Source organism: Vidua chalybeata, chromosome 1 (assembly GCF_026979565.1).
Source record: "Vidua chalybeata isolate OUT-0048 chromosome 1, bVidCha1 merged haplotype, whole genome shotgun sequence".
In the NCBI taxonomy this organism is placed as follows: Eukaryota; Metazoa; Chordata; class Aves; order Passeriformes; family Viduidae; genus Vidua; species Vidua chalybeata.
In genome coordinates this window covers 2,549,471-2,570,812 of record NC_071530.1, presented here as the reverse complement: position 1 = coordinate 2,570,812, position 21,342 = coordinate 2,549,471, and the positions used below count along the sequence as shown (strand labels likewise).

At 47.2% G+C, this 21,342-nt stretch overlaps 1 protein-coding gene across 1 annotated transcript in view; it reads right to left on the bottom strand.

Moving 5' to 3' along the window:
- The window catches only part of LOC128796984 (obscurin-like), a 170,825-nt gene extending 152,228 nt beyond the window's left edge, over window positions 1–18,597 (bottom strand). Inside the window, exons 1-6 of the mRNA XM_053959121.1 lie at window positions 17,469–18,597; window positions 11,227–11,496; window positions 8,282–8,542; window positions 5,526–5,828; window positions 4,202–4,468; window positions 2,619–2,894 (exon numbers count right to left, since the gene is read on the bottom strand). Coding sequence (XP_053815096.1) covers window positions 2,619–2,894; window positions 4,202–4,468; window positions 5,526–5,828; window positions 8,282–8,542; window positions 11,227–11,496; window positions 17,469–18,597 — 2,506 coding nt within the window. The remainder of the gene's footprint in view (window positions 1–2,618; window positions 2,895–4,201; window positions 4,469–5,525; window positions 5,829–8,281; window positions 8,543–11,226; window positions 11,497–17,468) is intronic.
- Window positions 18,598–21,342: the final 2,745 nt, after the last annotated feature.

Sequence of the window (21,342 nt, the reverse complement as noted above, 5' to 3'; positions counted from 1 at the left end):
AGGGAAGGGAAGGGAAGGGAAGGGAAGGGAAGGGAAGGGAAGGGAAGGGAAGGGAAGGGAAGGGAAGGGAAGGGAAGGGAAGGGAAGGGAAGGGAAGGGCACTGCTAAGACATTCTTTCCCCAGCACTAGTGAAACTCAGTCCACAGGTTCAAGGTTGTGGGAGGAAGAAGAGGGAGACGAGTCCATTCATTCACCTTCCCCTTCCTCAGAAAACCAGAGTGAAAAATACAACCAGAGCAGCCTGAAGGAGACATCTCAGATGTCCCTTGTCACCACGGGAGGTCACGTGTCAGAGGGTGCCTGGCACGTGGAGCTCAGGGCAGTGCAGGGACTGCAGTGACAAGTGGCAAGTGCATTCCTGGCTGGCTTGGGCAGGAGGCCCAGGCAGTGACACGGTGGCCATGGCCCAGCACAGCGGCCCCTCAATAGCCACGTGATGCCCACATGCCATTTACAGCTGACCTGCTCCTCAAATGATTCCCTGTGGCCCATAAAAGGTGTTGATGATGGAAGGTAAAAAAGGGTTGATACAGCATTTTTGAAGCTCATCCCAGGAGGATGCGAGGTACCGAAGGTGATTCACCAGGAATCAAGCTGTAAACAGCAGACTTTAAATCACAGCTCGCCAACGCAGATTTTAAAATAATGACATTGATCACTGATTTGATAGGCACAGCACCGTGAAAACCACATGGAAACATCCATCAGGTACTTCAAGTAAATGTGGGTAGAACTGTCAGCATGAGAAATGATGCTAAAGAGGCAGAGCGAGAGAGGGGAAAAAAAAATCAAAATCAAGAGCAGGTGCCAGTTGTAGACAGAAATTCCTCTCTATATAGATTTAGTCAAATTTTCTTTTTTTTTTTCAGCTCTCTCAATTGCCAGTCTCTCAGTCACCAATTGCCTCAAAGCAAAATTGCTCTTTGAAATGACCGAACAAGTTGTCAAATGAGAAAAAACCTCACTATATTCTCAGGCTTTGCTGTTTCTACAGAGACCAAGGAGGGTGAGGTGCCAGCAGAACATGAGGATGAAACACCTCAAACTTACTCTGTGCAGGAACTGTGATCATGCCTGGGAGGAAGGTGAGGGTGAGCTGTGGGACAAAACATGGAACTCAAACGGCTTTAAAGAGTGAACCTGCCAGTTCAAAGAAAAATAGGTTCTGAAATCCCTCCAGTCTTGTTGGAAATGATACAAAGTTTAAACATTTTTATAACTTCAGTCAGGGGTTTTGTTCACCTTCGCCCGGGGGGAAAGGAATTGAAGTTTCTTTTCAAAGAACTGTATCACCACTTGAGGCCTGATGAGCTTAACACCTCAACAGACTGGGGGTAGCACCCCCAGGAGATATAAAAAAGATAACAGCCAATAATGACCATTAATGAACATCAGACATCACCCCTGGCATGGTCGGAGACACCTGATCTCAGAAAAGATCAATAAGAGAATGAAGAATGAGAACCTAATTAACATTGAAGGCAAATGGATCAATAACCAATAGGAAACCAAATACTAAGAACTGCAGAATTTGGGACCAATGAACATGGAACCAGTTAATTTCTCTGGGTTTTGACTGTACAAGTGAAAAATCTAGTAAACATCATGTGTGATGGCATGATTTCCTCTGCATGACCTGGGCAATGTGGGGATGAAATTATTTCTGTTGCACATCCTGGCCAGAAATGAAGTGATGCCTTGATTCTCTAACACTAAAAAAATGTTGTTGGAGGGTTTTTGTTTTCCCCTCACTTTCGGTGACAGTCTGACAACAGGCTGGACTGGCCTGGACTAAGACTTTGTGCTCTGAATCTCAGCAGACATCTGATGATCCATGTGAGGAACAGTCTGGGGGTTTTAGGCAAAACCTGTTCCCCTTCAAGGCAGAGACAGCTCTGCTGTAGTTCATAAAATCTTCCACAGATGGGAAGGTTTGCAAGAAGGAGGTTTAATGCTGTTGGTTTCAGGGTAAAAGTAGAGACTGCCATGAAAGGAAGAACAGCCAAAAATATAGGGCAGCTGGTTGAAGAAATACCAAAATAAAGTGCCATGTTGCTGGTTTTCTACACATCTGAACACTTATAAACAGGAAGGGGTTAATCCATCCAGTGTGCCCTGAAAAGGTCTTTTCTCTTATCCACCACAGTACTGACAGAAAAGAACAAAAAAATATCCTCAAACAAATAATAAAAAAAAAAAAAAAAACAAAACCAAATCCCACAATGCCAAGATGATCTTGTACAATCTGAACTGAAGTTTCTCTTCTGATGTCACACAGCAAGTGTGGGACAGACATGGGATCCTGTGTCATGTCCTGACCCTGGGGCTGGATTTCATCATCTCAAGAGCACTTTTCCCTACCCACCACTCTCCCTCACCAAATTACACCAAATTCCCTGGAATATCAAGATGCCAGCTGGAGTGAAAGCACAGCTCTTAGCAGCTGGCCAGTTGCTGTATTTGCTCCCCAGGTCTGCTGTGGGAGCACATTATCAAGGCTGGATGTTGGTGGGCAATTACCAGACTCCCTCTGGAATGTCCCTCTGTGTGCCTTGATGGCTCCACTGGTTTAGGGCAGGAGTGTCACTAGTGCAGAGCAGCCCAGGCAGTCACTCACCTTTCACTGAGAGCTGATAGAGCATTTTATCCCCATCACAGGCACACTCATAGACTCCAGCATCCTCCTCAGCGGTGCTGCGGATTTTCAGGACGTGCCTCTTCCCCACAGTTTGGAACTCGTATTTTTCACTGGCCTTGAGCTCCTTCCCATCTTTCATCCACTTCACAGTGGCCTCTGTGTCTGAAAGCTCAGCCTGGAGTTTGGCTTCCTCCCGCAGCCGAGCTGAGACTTTTTCTATGTCTTTGGTCTTGTTGGTGAATCTCACTGCAGCTCCTGCCAGGACAAGAGGCTTTGTTATTTTGAGTTATATCATGATAGCTGATCCCTGATACAGGCCTGCTGTAGGCTGTGAGATCTCTGAAGGTATTAGATCCTGTTCCTGCCATCACCCACTGCTGGAACCCTGGCTGCTGAGAATTTTGGACTTTCTGTGCTGACAGGCACTGACCTCAAGAGAACTCTGCATTGACCTGAGGCCGTGGAGAAGCTTCCAAAATGGAATGACAGAACTGGGATTGTGGGGGTGGAGTTTGGATAGAAGTGTGTGATATCACAGGCTGGGAAACTCAGAGTTTAAGGTTTTAGAATACAGTAATAGATATAAAGCAAGATGGAGGTTTTAGGGCAGAGGCTGCTCCTTCTTCACCTCCTTCTCCATGGGTTTGGGTGCTTTTGTGTGATTGGATAAAAAAGTCCCCATTGTGGGCACGGGTGGTTGGCTATTGGGTAAAAATGAAAATAATTTAGGTGCCATTTCTTAATTGCACAGTTGATCCTTGAAAGGCCTTGTAGAGAGAGAGATGGGGCTCCATTTTTATCTTGTTAGAGAAAAGTACTGTAGAACTCATGGTTTGTGAGACTGTAACAACGCTCATGTCAATACTGTGCATTCTTTCCCAATTCAGAAAACTTGATCTGTTTTTATTGCCAGAGTCACTAAGAAAAAAAAAAAAAAAAACAACACATTTTTCCTACTGATAAATAATACTCTAAACATGCTTCTGCAGAGATCTTCTCCCAAGCCAAACACATCCTTCCAGAATAAAGGATTCATTATGAATTCACTATGTTTTGCCTTGCAATGTGGTAGGTACAGATGTCACAGTCATTTCATAGAGGAAACTTTGATCTTAATTCAAGTTCCAGTATATTAACTTGTATATCCCACACATGGTGGACCAAAAAAATGTACAAGAAAAGTTTTGTTAGTAATGAATGCTCTTTTACTTTTGAAAGATTATTACAGTCAAAGAGACTGGTCAGCTAGAGCTGAAATTACAACTTTAAGGTGAATTAGTTGCAGATTTGGTGACAGAATCCACTGACAGATGGTTGTGAATGATATAAATTTGACAGAAATTCATGAGCTGATGTGAAGCAATCTAGTTCAGATACCACCAGCTGGCCAGATCAAATCACTCTGAGCTGTGAGGTCATTCCCAGGACACACATTAACCATATGTCACAATTTCAGGTGCTTCCCACCGACCAAGGAAAGCCTCCAGCCCCAGTTTTAATCCTCAAGTCCCAGCAACCACCCCCTGACTGGGAGGAGAATGGACAGCAATGACAATAAATACCTCTCACTCTCATCTTGGTGCTGGTCTCAATGTCATTGGCAACAAATTTCACTTCTGCCCCATCATCTTTCCTGGTGACATTTTTTATGACCAGGCTGTGAGTGGTTTGGGTTCTGTTAATGACGCAGGTCTCACTTTCCTGTAAGACTTTGCCATTCAGGTACCAAGTGCCAGAACATGTCTTGGTCAGATCAACAGTGAACAGGGCATCCCCTCCAGGTGCAACTTCAGCTGTTGTCAGGGGGTTCTTCACAGCCAGGACGGGTTCTAGGGAAGAAGAACACACACCTCTGAGAACAAGACTGTCACGCTGGAGGATAACTCATCTTAGTAACAAAATTGTCAGGGTAGAAAAGACGTGAGAATAAATTAATGCAGCCTGATACAATTCTCATGCACTGAAGGAAATGCATGGTTGGTCTAAAGGATTTGTTTCCTTCAGCTGCAGGTAATTGACCTCTGGAGTCCTGTTGTTGCAGGTCTAGAAAAACAGGCGTATTCTACTGATTTTTTTTTTTTTTATCCTTAAAATGTATAAAGGCATAGGCCAGAAACACCTAAGTCCCCTACAAGTGTGATGTTTATTGAATAGCCAATATTATTCTTAGATTTCAGAAGGAGGGACTTCTAGACATCCCTATGAGTCAGTTCTAAATATTCTAGGACAATACAGGCATGTTCAGACAGTGAGGGACAAGGAGGACACAATCACAGGACACAGTATGATCAAAGTTTGTGTGGGTCTTCAGTATATGTACAGATATTTTCTAATGCAGTGATTCAAAGGAAGAAGAAATCCCATTGCACCCAATGATTCTGTGGGCACACCAGCACCCTAGAAATAAAGCAAAACCCCTGGATTTTTCCTAGAAATTCTTAGATTAAAGAGAGACTTGGTTTTCATGATGGTATGATCGCCCATAAATATTCTCTAGGTGCAAGACCGATATCTCATGCTTATATATTGAAAATTCTGCCATAAGGCCATCTCAATTTTTCTTTTCATTTCAGGTGCAGAAGAAGCATTTACAGGTTTAAGGTCCACAGCAGGGAGCCCTGCCTCCCCCACAGCCTGATGTGGGATAGTGGAACATAAACACACCCACAGCCCCACCACAGAAACCCAACCACCCTCACTGGGGTGGTTTTGGGCTTTTTCCTTCCTCCCTTTGGTGAAAGGCCAGTGGTTGGCATGAAGCAGGAGAACCAGCAGCGAAGGCAAAGAGGATTTGCTGGGCTATGGCTCCATCCCCAAAGTCACGGGAAATGTTTTCAAAGCACCCGCGTGTGCGACCACCCCATTTTGCGCCGTTTTCGTGCTCACCCAGGTGCAAGCTCCCAGGGAATTCCAGGTAGGGGCTCTGTCCGTAGGCATTGACAGCAGACACTCTGAACTGGTAGTCAGCCTCTTCTGCCAGGTTGCTCACTGTGAGCTCAGGGCTGGGGACGTGGGACTCGTGGCACCTCACCCAGGTGAAGCCGGTGAGTTTCTTGCGCTCCACGATGTATCCGTCGACTGGAATGGGCCGCTCCATCCTCGGAGGGGACCATGCCAGTGTCACTGAGGTTTCTGTTTTATTTTTCACCACAGGGTCAGCTGGGGGTTGGGTGGGAGGTTTTTTGGGAGCTGCGCAAGGGAAAGAAGCGAAACGAAACAGAGCAGTGAGTTACATCAGAGGGGAAAAGCCAAAATAGCTCGCGCTGGACTAAAAGCTCATCTTGCTTGATAAACCTCCGTAAAATGTGGCATGAGATGGAAAAGCAAGAGAATGGATGGAAGATGCTTTGAGGCTGTTTTACACAAAGATCACAGAATCATTATCATCCCAGACCAAGTCCAAACTTTGATGTCCAATGCTTGTATTGCACAGCTAAACCTATGTGATTTCTACACACAATATTAAACCTGTCAACACAATCAGGGAGTCCTCAACAAACATTTTGTAGGCTTAAGTCTTCAGTGCTGGATACAGACCCACACTTCTGTCCTTCACAGTTCCTGGGCAAAGCAGACTAACACTCAGCTTCTTATTTTCACTCAGAAGAAGATGGGTAAAGCCATCAGCAAAGGTTCTTCAAATGTTTTTTAAGAGTTATGGAGAGCCTGGCTTGTTACACAGGTTTGGATGTTCCCTGAAGCCTCTTTCATCTGGGTATCTGTCCTGCTCCTGAATTTTATGCTACCCTCACTCAGAAGCTGTAACTTTGTCTCCCAAGAGTGACATTGTTTGGGATCTTTGTTTTAGAAATTTATGCAGAACCAGCTTTTGGGACTGGGGAATTAACTTCAAAAGGAAATGACAAAGATGTGTCCCCACCATGAGAACCTACTATTGAGGAGATGTGGCTATTTTATGGCACATATTCCTGCAGGTATTTGCATAATGAATATTTATTTTAACCCTTTTATTCCTCTTGAACCCTTTAGAGAAGGCTCAAGTCCCATCAGGATTATTCACTGTGTGCTGCCACTTATATGGTCAAGAGGAATTATCCGATGTGCTCTAGTTACACCTCTACTGACTTGGCACAGGATTAATTTCATTTAATTTTGGCTATCTGAAAGGTGTCTGGGTTAAGTCAGTCACCCAGACTCCAGCTGTGATCCCATGAACAGCACACTCAGGAGCAATTAATCCAGCTTAAAGGAGGTGGGTGAAACAATCACACAGTGGACCTACTCAAGAATTCCTGACTGTAGATGGAGTCTGTTGATGAGCCTAAACTAAAATCTGAGCTCTGGGACAACTGATCTCCTTTCTGCCTCAGTTTCCCCATCTTTAAAAGGGTATGGTAACAATGCAAGATGACAAATAATACACAAACATTGCCTGTACATTATAAAAGATATCAGAAGAGCCACCACCAATCTCACCCAGCTAATTGAAAAAGATGTGGACATAGTACAGGGGATTCTCCAAGCAGTAAATCCGATATGCACAAAGTGTAAAAATAGGAAATCTCAAGGCGATACGCTTTTCCTTCCTTACAGAAATAGACACAGAAGTGGTTTGGGGTGCACAGTTACCAGCCTGTCAGTAACTGCTGGTCACTGATAGATGTCAAAGGTCCCAATAGGGTAACATTAAGCTGAATGCTAAGCCCTGGAACGAGATCTCTTGACCTTGCCAAAAGAAATGGTAATGCAATGTTTTCTTCAGCATTACCTGTTTGTGGGAAGGCAGTTTCTTATAGTTTCTATTCCTTGACTCAACACTTTCTTCATAATTTAAACAGCAGAGCCTGAAATCAAGCTGAACTTTATTATTTCCATTACATAGGTGTTTGTTTGGATGTTATAGCTTTACAAATACCTTAGAAATTGTCACAAAGCCAGATGTGACACTTTCCTCATTTTTTTTCTTCATTTTAGTTCAATGGCTTCAGAATGCCTAAAACAAGTTTAGATAACACAGCAGTTATAGAGCTGTTAAATAAAAGATTCCTTTTTGCCACTGACCGATTGCAGTGGTGGGACAAAAGAAGAATTACTCTTCCCAAATTGTGACTGGAGTGGGTGATTTGTTCATATATGAGCCAGAACTGCAACAGAGACAGAAATCATATATTTTTTTTTTAATAAAGCAGATTTCACCTGGGAAATGCAGTGTCATCAAAATAATGCAAAAAAAAAAAAAAATAGGCAACTTCACCAAAACTTTGTTTCAGGTCCAGTCTTGACGATGTTGCACCTGCTGCTAGTGTTCTGCCAAGTGAGATAAGCTTGTGCCATGCTCTTTCCCCAGCACTGCTTTTACACAGAGAAACCATGGATGCCCCAGCCCTGGAAGTGTTCAAGGCCAGGCTGGACAGGGCCCTGACAATCTTGGTCTGATGGAAAGTGTCCCTGCCCATGGCATGGGGTGGAATGAGGTGATCCCATCCAACCCAACCCATTCCATGACTCTACAGATATTCCCTCTGTTTGGGTCCCTCCAAACACCTCACAACACTCACGGTCAGGCTTTTTGTGGCAGACACCCAACCTTCAGCTGGTTTTGGACACCAAAATTGTCACGGTGGCACTGGAAACAACAACGGGGAGACACAACAGCAAGGCCAAACAAAAGAGAAGCTTACTGGTCACAGTGAACTGGGTGGAAGTCCTGCTTTCATCGGCCAGGAAGGCAATCTCACCAGCATCTTCCATCTTGCACTCCCGGATGGTCATGGTGTGCTGCTTGCCAGAGCGCGTGATGGAGATTCGGTCGCTGGGTTTCACTTCTTCTCTGTTCTTCAGCCACCTGGTGTTCTGGCAGTCGTTGTCCAGCTCCACGCAGAAGGTGGCCGTGTCTTTGATGAAGACAGCAGTTTTCCGTGGGAGTTTTTTAATGATGTTCCCTTCAGGTAACAAAATAATCATAGTCAGCAAACGGCAGATATTAAAAGCTTTGGCAGCACTGGACCGTCCAGACTGAAACAGGACTAGCCCACACTCAATCAAAATATTATAGACACCATGTAGACACCTGAAAATAAATTCCAAGGCTCTGAGCCACACAGAACAGACGACCCCAAGGACTCATTTTGGCCTTCAAAGAGAGAAAAGCAAATCTTTTTTGAACTGCAGCCACTCACGTTTCTTGTCTACCAAGCAGAGCCAGTTGCTGGGTAAACACAAAATATATATGGCCTTGCAAGAGAACAGATTTGACAGCTTTCATTGTCCACATATGCTGGGAAATCAAATTAAAACTTGGCTGAAATAGGTCAGTCTTAAGCCAGAGAGGTCTCTGCTCTGCCTTTAGGATTTCACCTCTGTCAAATTAAGTCACACAACCAACATGGCAGACACAGAATTTACCTGAAGTAATGAGAAAGACACTGAAAATCACAGGTTTCTTCTTAGCATCAACACAAAAATTCACACAGAATGAATTTATGTCCTTCCCAAGTGACTGTGAGTATCATCACTTACTAGGACAACCTCAAAGCTATAAGATGTGACTGTTCACAGAAAAGATTGGACAAAACATAAGGAGACCACCCCAAATGACCAATGGTGACTGGATCCAGCTCTAGGGCAGTCCCTGAGAGGTTGGCCCAGGCAGATCACCCAGAGCTGTTTAATGAACAGCAATGCTGAACTCCCTCATAAAGTAACAGGTCAGGCACAGGTTTCACCACAAGATTCAAGACCTGATTCTCTGCTTATCCTCCTCCTTGACCTCTCTGCCCTCAGCACTGTCCTCATCCCACAGCTCTTTACCTATGGCCAAGCTCTCACATTGTCCCAACCCCACCTTGCTCTCTCCAATCCCCTCCCAGGGCAGGCACAAGGCTCTCCCAGGAAGGCTCTGCCTCCTTTCCCTCCAGAAAGCTCCACCTGGCTCAGTCACTCTCTTTTGGGTGGAACATGCCATTATAGCACAAACAAGTGAAAAAAAAAAAAATACCAGCTGTCCTACTGGGAGCAAACACACAGGGGCAAGCTGGTCCAGACCTAATAGAAGGTGCAATAAAAATACGTCAGTCTGAACTCTCCCATGTCTCTGCACGAAATTTTCCCTTCTGCATCCACCTCTGTGCACTCCCAGCTCTTTACTGGTGGTGCAAAAAGGGATTTGCATGAGGATGCACATCACCCAGCTGTCATATAGCAATATATATATAAATAACTCCTTATGGTTTCACTGAGAGTATACTCAGGCCTCAAATGTCTCAGGACAAGATTAATCCTGTAGCTGTGGCAGCCTCCAGTGCCTGCAGCTCTGGGGTTTGTGTCTACTCACTGAGAGACACCCACACCATGCCCAACTACACCTACTCCCACTTCAGTCTGAACCACCAGACTCAGGACACTTGGACATGGCCATCCAGACTTTGTCCTTTCCTTGTCCCCTCCCCAAACTCCAGAGAACAGCTCCAGCTCCCAGGGATCTGGAGCTGTGTTTTCCAATCTAAACCATGCTGGTGTTGGCTGCAGCCTGCACCACACACCTGGCCACAAACCACAGCTGCTAAACCCCCTTTCCACTGTGGTCAGCACAATCCCAGACAAAATTCATCACTCTACACTGGACACCGGACAAGATGGGTGTGACACTGCCAGGGGACACATCTGATGCTTGGGGTCATGTTAAGGTGATGCCTTAGGATACAGATTTTATATTTTTCCCATTCTGTACTGCTTTTATGTATAGCTCTAAAACTCCATAGCCTGTCAGCGTTTTATTCAGAAGAAACTATTCCTCTCTAGGCCTGAAACTCAGGGACACCTGACTGTCTCAGGCCCTGAGAGATGTAAACAACAGTGAATTCCCTTCAAGCTGCACCAACAGAAGTTTAGGTTGGATATCAGGAAAAAGATTTTTACAGAAAGGTGATAAAGTTCTGGAATGGCTGCCCGGGGAGGTGGTGCAGTCACCATCCCTGGGTGTGTTTAACAAAGCCTGGATGTGGCACTGGGTGCCAGGGTTGAGTTGAGGTGTTGGGGCTGGATTGGACTCGATGATCTTGAAGGTCTCTTCCAACCTGGTCATTCTGGGAATTCTGTGAACTGGGGGAGAAAACTTGGAGTAAATTACTTCATTACCTGAAGCTGTAATTGAAGGATTAACCCCTGGTATGTAAATGGACCAAACTTGTAACTGTATGAAAAACTCATGACCATCTTCCATCCTGGGTGTAGCTGCTCTTGGAGGTTTCTGCCTGCCCAAGATGAACCTATTGAAGGCCTTTAATTAATACCCACTTTTATTCTCTTAATCTTGCTTCAGGCAGCCACTCCAAGGTGTCAAAGAAAAGTCTACAGGGTCAGGCTACAGCTGGAGGAAGCTTCTTTCAGCATGGGCTCCCACTGGGTGACATCTTGTACAACACAGCCTGTCCCTGCTGTGTGGCCCTGTGTCCAAAGACACCCTGTCAGGAGCCCCAGGGACCCACCCACCACACTCTCACACCATAAGGGACTCTGCTCCTCTTCAGCGCCCACACGGACGTGGCAAATCCTGCTCACAAACCCGGAGCCTCACACGTGAATCCCACCCTTTTGGCCAACCTGAAATACCAAGAGCCGTTCTTACCTTGGACAGACAGCTCTGCAATGGTCCTGCTCCCTTCCTTCATCTCACAGATGTACACAGCATCGTCATCCGTGGTGACGTTCTGCACGGTGAGCCGGCGGTAGGTGCCCTCCTCCTCGATGTTGTACTTCTTGCTCTGCTGGAGCTTGGTCTCCTCCTTGAACCAAGCGGTCTCTGTCCCAGGAACGGGCACCTCGCACTGGAAGGTGGCAGATTCCTTCTCCCTGACTTCAAGATCCCTCAGTTTTGCCTTGAAGGGTATGGTGGGTTCTAAAGAGGGCAAAAACAGGAAGGAGAAACAAGAGTTTATGATGAGAGTAGGTTTAGATGGGAGTTTAGGAAGAAAATCTCTGTGATGGTGGTGAGGCCCTAACACAAATTGCCCAGAGGAGCTGTGGCTGCCCCATCCCTGGAAGTGGTCAAGGCCAGGTTGGAGTAAAAGGCCTTCAATGGAATCCTTCTAGAATTGGCTTAATGACAAACAATCTTGTCACAGGACAGAGCACAGGGCAGAAATACCAGGTGAGAGTGAACAGCTGAGCTGGTGCAAGAACCAAAGTTTTAAGGGTCCTACAGCAGAAATCAGCTCAGCAGAGTGATCTGAAAGGGCACAGAGAGCTGTGAGGTGGCTGTGCACAGTCAGATGTGGGGGAAAGCACAAAAGGAGGAGTTTTCTGTTCTCCCCACCAGCACTAAAGGCTCTGTATCAGCTTTTGTCAACGACAATAAAAGAAATAGAGAACGAGCCCCAGCCTCCCAAGTGCCTCAGCCCTCCTCCAGCAGTGGGGCTGCAGTGCTCTGGCTGAGGGCCAAACCCAAGCATAGATCAAACCCACAAAGCAGCTGCATGACAGTGAGGGAAGTCATTTTATGAGCTGAAACAATGTCGAATTCCAGCGACAGCTGCGCTGTGACATCACCCTGATACCCCAGCCCTAAAGTGGGGAAAGGGGAGCTGGACTGAAGAGGACAGCCGGCGGTCAGGGCCACGGGACTGGTGCCACAGCCATGTCACACTCTTGGATTAGCCAGTGCTGAAACATTGCTCATGCTTCGTGAGAGATCGTGCCTCGAGATGTACCTTCACCTCCCAGTAATGGCTGTGCCACTCCCAGCTGGCTTTTGTGACCCCATCCTGCCTCACCACCCTCACAGTAAAGAATTTCTTCTGATATAAACCTCCCCTCTTTCAGTTTCAATAAGGTACCAGATTCTAAAGGCTTGACAGGACACCTGGAGGGAGCAATGCTATGGACTACTTTTGTTATCCTGAGGGCAAAACCTAGCTGGGAACCCACACAATATGACCAGGAACAGGAAGGTGACACTAACTCACCATGTCAACCTGGTCATTTTTTTTTTTTTTTTTAATGTCATGCCTAAGTAGACCTCAGTTTAAGGCAAGTCAAAGTCTTGCCTTGAAAAGCCTTCAGCTGTGGTTACACAGATCTGCTCTGCCCACACTCCAGATGGTGATTATCCTTTTTTTTTCCTGATTTTTTTTCAGGGTTAGATAAGACATTATGATGAAATTCTTTATTCTGAGGATGGTAAGGCCCTGGCACAGGTTTCCCAGAGAAGCTGTGGCTGCCTCTGGATCCCTGGAAGTGTCCAAGGCCAGGCTGGACAGGGCTTGGAGCAACCTGGGATAGTGGAAGGTGTCCCTGCCCATGGCAGGGGGCTTGGAAGGGGATGAGGTTTAAGGTCTCTTCCAAACCAAACTATTCTGGGATTCTGTGAGGCCGAGCAAGCTCTGATCAGAAGGAAGCAGCCCTCTGGCAGGAGGGAGGCTGGAGCTGCCATTGGGAACACGCAGACCTGCACAAGGGCCAAAAGGAAACACAAGCTGCACCTGAGAAGCACACAAGTGTAGTCCCATACTTGGAGCAGCTGGCCATATCATTAACCCCTCTCCCTTTACAGTCACTAAGCAGTACCTAAAGTGAAAAAAAAAAAAAATAAAAAAGCTATTCCAGGAAAAAGCTCTTAAACATTCAAGCACAGAAGGGTTGGTTGACTCTTAGGAGCTTGTTGCAGTAACAGCCCTGCTCTCCCAGCCAGGGAAAAGCAGTGCAGGGCTATCTTTGGCAGCTTGGGGTCACAGATATCCTCTGAAAACAACTCTGCTTTCGTCCTGCTGACACGTGCACACAGGTCTTATCTCCCTCTGAATGGAGCTTCGGAGCAACAGCAGCTGATAAACTGAATTGAAGCCTGGGATGAACCCAGCCCAGGGCTTTTGGAGATGTCAGAGTGGTTCCAAAACACAGCAGCCTCCTCCTCCTCCTGCTCCTGAGCACACCTCCATGCTCTTTACAAGGTCTAGAATGGGCCTGGTCAGGCAGAGGGGGTTGATTTGGGTCAGGGGACTCAGAAGGACCAGGGATCTCCTGAGAGCAGGCATCCCAAATCATCTGGCCCATAACCAGCACCACACTCAGGTCAGAGAGGTGCAAATAAAGAGAGAAAATAAGAGAGCTGCCAAAACCTGCCCACTGGGAAAAATGTGAGAGCCACAGCAGAGCAACACACTGAGGGAGCACAGAGCAAGAGCAGTTCATGGAATTAGCAGGAAACTGCAAGAACTTAGATCAGAGACTCATTTTGCTGCCTGTCCTGAGGAGATATTTCTCCAGTCTGTCACAGGCTTTTTTGTTTGGTCTATGGCAAGCAAACTGGCAATGAGAGGATGTTATTTTTAAAAAGCAAATCCTGCTAACACATATTTTGCTAAGAATAGGTGCAGCCTGCAAAGAAGCCCAATGTTTTCTTAACCTTATCAAGGCACATCTGCCCTCCGGACCTCACTTTTTCACTTGCCTACACTTCCTCTTTCTTATTGCTGGAATTCTCACATTTATTATTCCAAAGGCAAGTTTTCCCCCTGCCTAATGAAAATGATCCAGGAAGGGTAAGAATATGGAAAATGCTCCCAGTAAGAGCTGGCCAAATGTGGATTGACAAACTTCCACCATCTTCAGCCTCTGATTTTCCTAGTTACTGTGCTTTCCAAATTCTCCTTCTACCTCCTCATTTCTCAAGCTGCAATTCTCTTTCAGATCTCCAACGTGACTGTCATGACAGCGACCATCCAAAATCACATCTGATCAGAGGGAGAATAAGGTGGCCTCAGCACCTGGGTGTTTTTCCCATCTCCATCCTGTTTGGCTTGCAACCTTTAACCTTCTCATCCAGTATCTGGTTACTTTATTCAGGGACTCCAGTGAACACAGCTTGGCCCAGGGTGGAGACCTGAACTCTGTTCTCACCAACTTTACACATGGCCTAGGGAAATCTCCAAAGCCTTCAGGAAGCCCAGACTGGTTATTTATGTTCCTCCCATCCTCCCCACTCCTTGATTTGTTAAAGGTTTATTCTTGGGCACAATTTCCCCAACTCCTTTACAGCTCACATCTCAGTGTACAGACTGTGATTTTATCTCTGTTCCAGAGACATTTCTGAATCTAATCAAGCTTCAGTTTTCCTTATTTAGGAGAGTGATTCTCTGCCCTGTAGCCTTTCTTTGTTTAAATTTGATTCACTAAATCCCATTTAGGAACAGCTCAAAAATCCTTTTTTTTTTTTCCTCCATCTCAGTGATCTTTAAGGCACAGGCTCAGCAAAGTGTTCACAAATAATGGGTTTCTGGGTCCTTAGGTATCTAGGATCTAGATTGACAGAATATAGGAAGCTTTCTATGGATGTCCCATCCTGGGAAGTGTTCAAGGCCAGCTTGAACAGGGCCCTGAGCAACCTGCTCTAGTGAGTGGCATCCCAGCCCGTGGCATGGGGTTGGAACCAGATGTCCTTTAAGGTCCCTCCCAGCCCAAACCATTCTGATCCTATGATTCTAGGGGTGGCTGCTTGGAGAATTCAGCCTCTCCCACGTGGCTGAGCAAAGAGAAGTTTGCACACCAATGTGATCTCCCTCCCCAAGCCTGATAGCAGATGAACCAATGGCATCACCAGTGACACAAACAACAGAATTAAAAGCTTTTTTTTTCATCTGCTGCATCATTCTGACCTGTCTTGGGAGGGCTGAGAAGAACTCCTGGTGACACAAAGGAGAGTCATTTATCAGGGCCTAATAATAACCCACACACGTAGATTTTCCATGGCAGCCTTGGCCTGGACAGGGAGCCAAACGTGGTGCAGCGTCAAAAAGAAACAATCCATAAACATTTCCACTTCAGCCTCCTGACTCACAGGCAGCTCTGGACAACGGACACGGATCAATAGCCTTTTCCCATGGTGCTTGCTCCCAGCCTGGCTGCTTCCTTTGCTTTCCCCACCTCCTTTGGAGCAGGTTGCAGCCGTGAGAGCAATAAGAGAAGCACAGGCAGAGCAGGGGGGGGTTGTTTTTGCAAAGTGTTGGGCAGGGAACTGAGCTTCATCCATCCTCAAAGTGATCACCCACCCAAGGGCTGATCTTCAGCTCTGAGCCCCAGCTCGTGAGGTAATCACAGCTTTATGGAACAGGACAAATGCCCTTCCCCACACCACTCAGCACCTCCAAGGGACAGCAAGGGGTGGGACAAGTGCCAGTGAGTTCCACGGATCAGGTGTCACTGATGGACACAGGGACCAAGCCACTGATGGGAAAGACTCTGAATGTAAAAGGAGATGTCCCAAAAAGGGAAAACAGAAAATCAAATAGCACCTGAGAGTCTCAAAGATGAGTATGGAACACAGATAATTCCTACTTATCTGGATTCCTAATTTATTTTGCTGCCAGTGAAAAATCATCAGTTTTACCACTCAAGGGGCAAAATCTTTTGTCTCTGACAGCTCGTTTACAGGTGCTGCCTGGGTTGCAAAACTGCCTGCTGTCCTCTTGCCAAATGGGAGAGCAGCTGGACAATTTTGAGCTTCCTGGATTGTTCAAGGCTAGGTTGGATTGGGCTTGGAGCAACCTGGTTTGGTGGAAGGTGTCCCTGCCTGCAGCAGGAGGTTGGAATGAGGTGATTTTTAAGATCTCTTCTAATTCAAACCATTCTGGGATTCTATAAAAACTGGGTGTCACACTTCTGCTGCCATTCTGAAGAACTAGGACCGACCTTCACAAGTGTGGAGTGACTCTCTGAAGGCAAGTTCTTCACCACTGACTATGGCAAACAAAGGCATCCTGGACCTGGGAGGTTTTCTAGGAGCATTCAAGGAGCACAGACTACCCAGCAACTCAAGCTGGGAAAAGGCTGAAGAGCCTGGCAAGAACCAGGCTGCTGGTGGGTCACTGTACAGGAAAACTGAGCTGGACTGTAATTAGAGTTGGAGTAGGTCTCCCAGGGGATCCAAGGCAGCCTGACACGCTCATCTTGTAAGGAGAGGTTTCCACTACTACTACAAATGGCACGTCTGAGTAAACCCCATGGTGAACACAAACCCAGATGTGATTAAAGCCTGGAGGGTGAGACAGGGCATTGGCAGGCACTGACCCAGAGCATGAGAATGGGTCTCTTACATCACTGTAAAACCAGGCCTGACAGGAGCCTTAGGGGTCTGGTGCACCCCAGCTGCCCCACAACCAGCTGATGCCTTGAGAAGGCTGACCTAGAACAGAGACTGGATGGAGCTAAGGAATAAAGTAGGGATTTATTAGGAGGCTTCAATAGATCCACCTTGGGCAGCACAAGAGCCCAGCCAGGGCTGCACCCCAGGTGAACTTAAAATGGTCACAAGATGCACGACCGGTCACAGGGCCTAACACTTTTATAAGTTTTGGTCCATTAGCGTACTGAAGCTAATTGTCCCATTCCAGCTTTAGCCCATGCAGTCCCATCCTGCTTGTTTTTCTCTCTCCAGCCCACGCTGTTTGTGCTCCTGGGCCTGAGATTTGGATCATTTGTCCTTGGTGCCCAGCTGGAGAAGGAATTGTTTTGTCTCCCTGCTCTGTGCACAGAGCTCACCATCCCCTGATATGAAGCTCAGACCCACACACACTAAAGCAGCACAGAATGTGAAAAACAGAAAAGCTCAAACCTGTTCTTCCCCATCCACCCCTGCCTGGCACCTCTTTACTGCCCTTCCTAAGAACCACCAGCAATGGGACTCTGTCCCCAGGTCATCATCTATTCAAGTGCACAAGGCCTTTTCACCAGGGGGGCTTTATTCACATCTAAACACACTCCCCTGCAGCAGTTTGGAGGCAGAAGTGCTCTTCAAACCAAACCACCCCCACCACCCCAATTCAAGGGTGTGCCCTTGCAGGCACGGCCACCCTGGCGAGAACCACAGCCACCCACCTTTGACAGTGACAAGCACAGAGCTGTAGGTCTGCCCCGCCAGGTTGGAGGCCGTGCAGGTGTACAGCCCGTTGTCCGTCTGCTTGCAGAAGAGGATCTTCAGCACAAAGTTCTCCTGGTCGTCCTCGTAGATGACGTGCCGCCGGCCTTCCAAAATGACCTCGTTGTCCTTCTTCCACACAATCACGGGCTTGGGCTCGCCCGTCACGTAGCAGCTCAGCTTGGCGTGCTTGCCCTCCGTCACGCTGCAGGTGCGCGTCAGCGCCCCGAAAGTGGCGTTGCGGGCCCCTTTGGTCAGTCCCGCCGCCCGCTCGTAATCCCGGGACAGGCTGTAGCCGATGCCCGACAGCCCCTCTACGGCGGAGTACGACTGGGCAGAGGCCGCGTCCAGAGTCCCGTGGGAGATGTCCGTCTTCCTGATCTCCTCCCGCCTCTTCTGCAGGTGGGACAGCAAGGAGGCCGTCTTTCCGCAGCTGCTGTCCCAGTTGCTGCTGACGCCCGGGTTGGAGGCGCCGTGCGTTTCCACCACCAGCGCGGCCGAGGCGCTGGCGGAGCCGATGAGGTTCTCTGCCCGGCAGGTGTAGGTGCCGCTGTCCCCCAGCTGGGCACACTGGATGGTGAGAGCGTTGGACTCCCCAGCAGACTCGATCTGGAAGCGCCCAGCGTCTGCCTTGTTCCTCAGGTATCTCCCATCCTTCTCCCAGTTCACCGAGAGGGGAGGGCTGCCCTGGACTTTGCATTTGAACATGGCGTCTTCTCCCAAGGTTACTTTGATGTTGGAAGGTTTCTGGATGAAGTAAGGGGCTGACTCTGTGACTGTGGTCTCCTCTCCCACTTTGATGCTGACAGCAGCAAAAGCCTCCCCGATGGTGTTCTTGGCCCGGCAGATGTACTGGCCACTGTCCTCCAGGTTCAGGTCGTAGATGGTTAGCCGATACAAATCCCCATCCTCCGTGGTTTTAAACCTTCCCCCAGACTGGACTGGAAGTTTATCCTTTTCCCAGCTCACCACTGGGATGGGGTTTCCAACGATCTGGCAGCTCAGGGTGGCATCCTTCCCCACAGACACCATAAACGCTTTGGGCCGGGTCAGGAAGCGCGGGACGCCGCTGAGCGAGCTGTAATCCATCCTGGCTTCCTTCCTACAGGGGGACAGAGAAAAGGGTCAGGAGAGAGCAGGGCAGAGGGTGCAGCCAGAGAATCACTGCACTCCCGTGGTATCGGGGTGTTTGTCACCTGGAACCCTCACGTTTTCAATGCCCTTCTCATTACAGTGAAATATTATTGGTCTTGAGGATTTCTTATATTTGAGGCTGATAAACTGCTGCGTAAGGCAGCTCACTTCCCCACAGAGCCCCTGGGCCAAACAGAACTCTTTGGGCTGTTCATGCAGCAGGAACACGACGATGCCTTTCATCTGTGGCACTCAGAAAGCGGCCTGCACAAAAGCTGTGTGACACATAAATCACAGAATCACAGAATAATGAGGTTGGGAGAGACCTCTAAGATCATCAAGCCCAACCTATGCCTTAACACCTCAACTAGACTGTAGCACCAAGCTCCATGTCCAGTCTTTTTCTAAACACATCCAGAGATGGTGATCCCACCACCTCCCTGGGAAGACAATTCCAGTGCTTTATTATTCTTTCAGTGAAAATTTATTTCCTAATATCCAACCTGTACCTTCCCTGATGTAGCTTGAGGCTGTCCTCTTGTTCTGTCAGTGCTGCCTGGTGGAAGAGACCGACCCCACCTGTCTGCACCTCCCTTCAGGGAGTTGTGGAGAGCAATGAGGTCACCTCTGAGCCTCCTCTTCTCCAGGCTAAACAACCCCAGCTCCTTCAAACGTTCCTCACAGGGCTTGTGTTCCCAGCCCCTCTCCAGCCTCGTTGCCCTCCTCTGGACACGGTCAAGCATCTCAATATCCTTCCTAAACTGAGGGGCCAGAACTGGACACAGCACTCAAGGTGTGGTCTCACCAGCGCCGAGCACATGGGCTGGCTCTGCCACCACAAGGAATAAACTGAACACCACAATCTGAGGGATGGGTCTGCCCATCAAGATTCTGCCTCCACCACAGAATGGTTTTGGTTGGAAGGGACCTTGAAGACCATCTCATTCCACCTCCCTGCCACGAGTAGGAATGTCACCCCCTAGACCAGGTTTTCTGAGAAGATTTGAGTGCACCATTTCTCTTAAAGCTGTTTAACCTCTTTGGCCTCATGGTGCCTCTGTCCTGGCAGCTCCTGTCTGACCATGGCAATGGTCCTACTCCAGGTGAGCACATCCCTGCTCTTTCACCTTCAAAGTGCTGCATGCAGCAGAAGAACCAGAGCTCTGGGTGCTGTAACTCAGAAAGGAAATAAAACCCAGTCAGTGAGACAGAAATATCCTTCTTAATCCTACAGCAGTTTGGCTTCCCTGCTGGCCACACATCCACCCACTCTCTCACCCAATGGCAGGTGCTCTCACCATCTCCCCCCCAGCTCCAGCAGAAATCAACAGGAGCAGGCCAAAACCCTGCTTTAATTTCTTAAATCACCATTTCTCCATCCTCCTCCAGCTCCTGTTAGTGCATTTTGTTAATGCACAAATTGCTGATGGCATCAGGGAGTGAGGGTTGGATCGACTTGCTGCATGACCTTGGGAAAAATCTCTTCTTTTCCCAATTTCTTGTCTCCCCTCCCACTTCTTCATATCAAGACAGGGATGGGCTAGCAAATAATTATGTGTACAGTGTATATATGAGAATGTACTTGCTGAGGTAAATGACAAATTGTGCATGAAAATTAATAACAGATTAAAAATTTAATTCAATTTATGCTGCTAGGAATTGAAAAATACAAGTTACCATTAATTCCACACACTGGAAAAGGAGTGTCACAAAAATACAAAATTGTATTTGTTATGAGAGCCCAAGAAACTTTTGGGCTCAGGCACAGGGTGGGATTCTTGGGGTTGTCCTGAGCAAGGCCAGGAGCTGGACTCAATGGTCCTTTGTGGGTCCCTATGATTTTGTGATCATTTTTATCATTCCAGATGGTATCACTGAGCCAAACTTCATCTGAGTCACAGATCTAAGGCAAAGCCAAATGTAATCCTTCTACATTTAACAGAAAATAATACCCCATGCTCTGTCCTATCCTGTGTGTCCCACTCCAAAGAACCCACAAAATGACAAGGAGCAATCAAAGACTTTTCCTTCTAGATGAGATGGATCCTTTCTAGGTTAATTCAATTTTGGTTGCTTTTGTTTCCTGGTATTGAGCAAATTTCATTATTCTGCCACAAGTCTTTAGAAAATAAAGAAACAAGTTTCAAACATTAAATCTGGGAGGGGAAAAAAAGTAACAGGGAAAATTTACTTTTAGTAAATGCTAAGAGGGTAAAGAATGATTAATTTGCAGTCATCAGTGCTAAGACCAGCTGACTTTCTGTCAAGTGGCCACCTTTAATACACAAATCTCTTTTTCTCTTGGTCTCAAACTAGTCTAGAAACCTGTGAATTAGTTTCAACTTCTCTGGACCCTCTTACCACCTCCAAGCTCTGCCCTCAGCTGAGCTTTAAAATGTGTTTTCAATAAATGCTTGTGCAGCTGCAAGCAGAGAAGCTGCATGAATGGTTAGAAGGGGCAGATAGGAGCCTGGGGCTTGAGCCAAAGTACACTGAAGTCAGTGGAAATTTCCACTGGAGTCAATTGATTGACAATCAGAGTCTCCTGCTCATTTGGGGAAGGACCATTTCAATGCTCAGAAGGAGATGCTGAGGTTCAGCTCAACTCTGCAGTGCCCAGAAGAACCCTTCACTGCATTAACTAAGAGCCAACAATCAAAAGCACAGACTCAGAGCTCATGTCCTAACATTTCCCAGCCA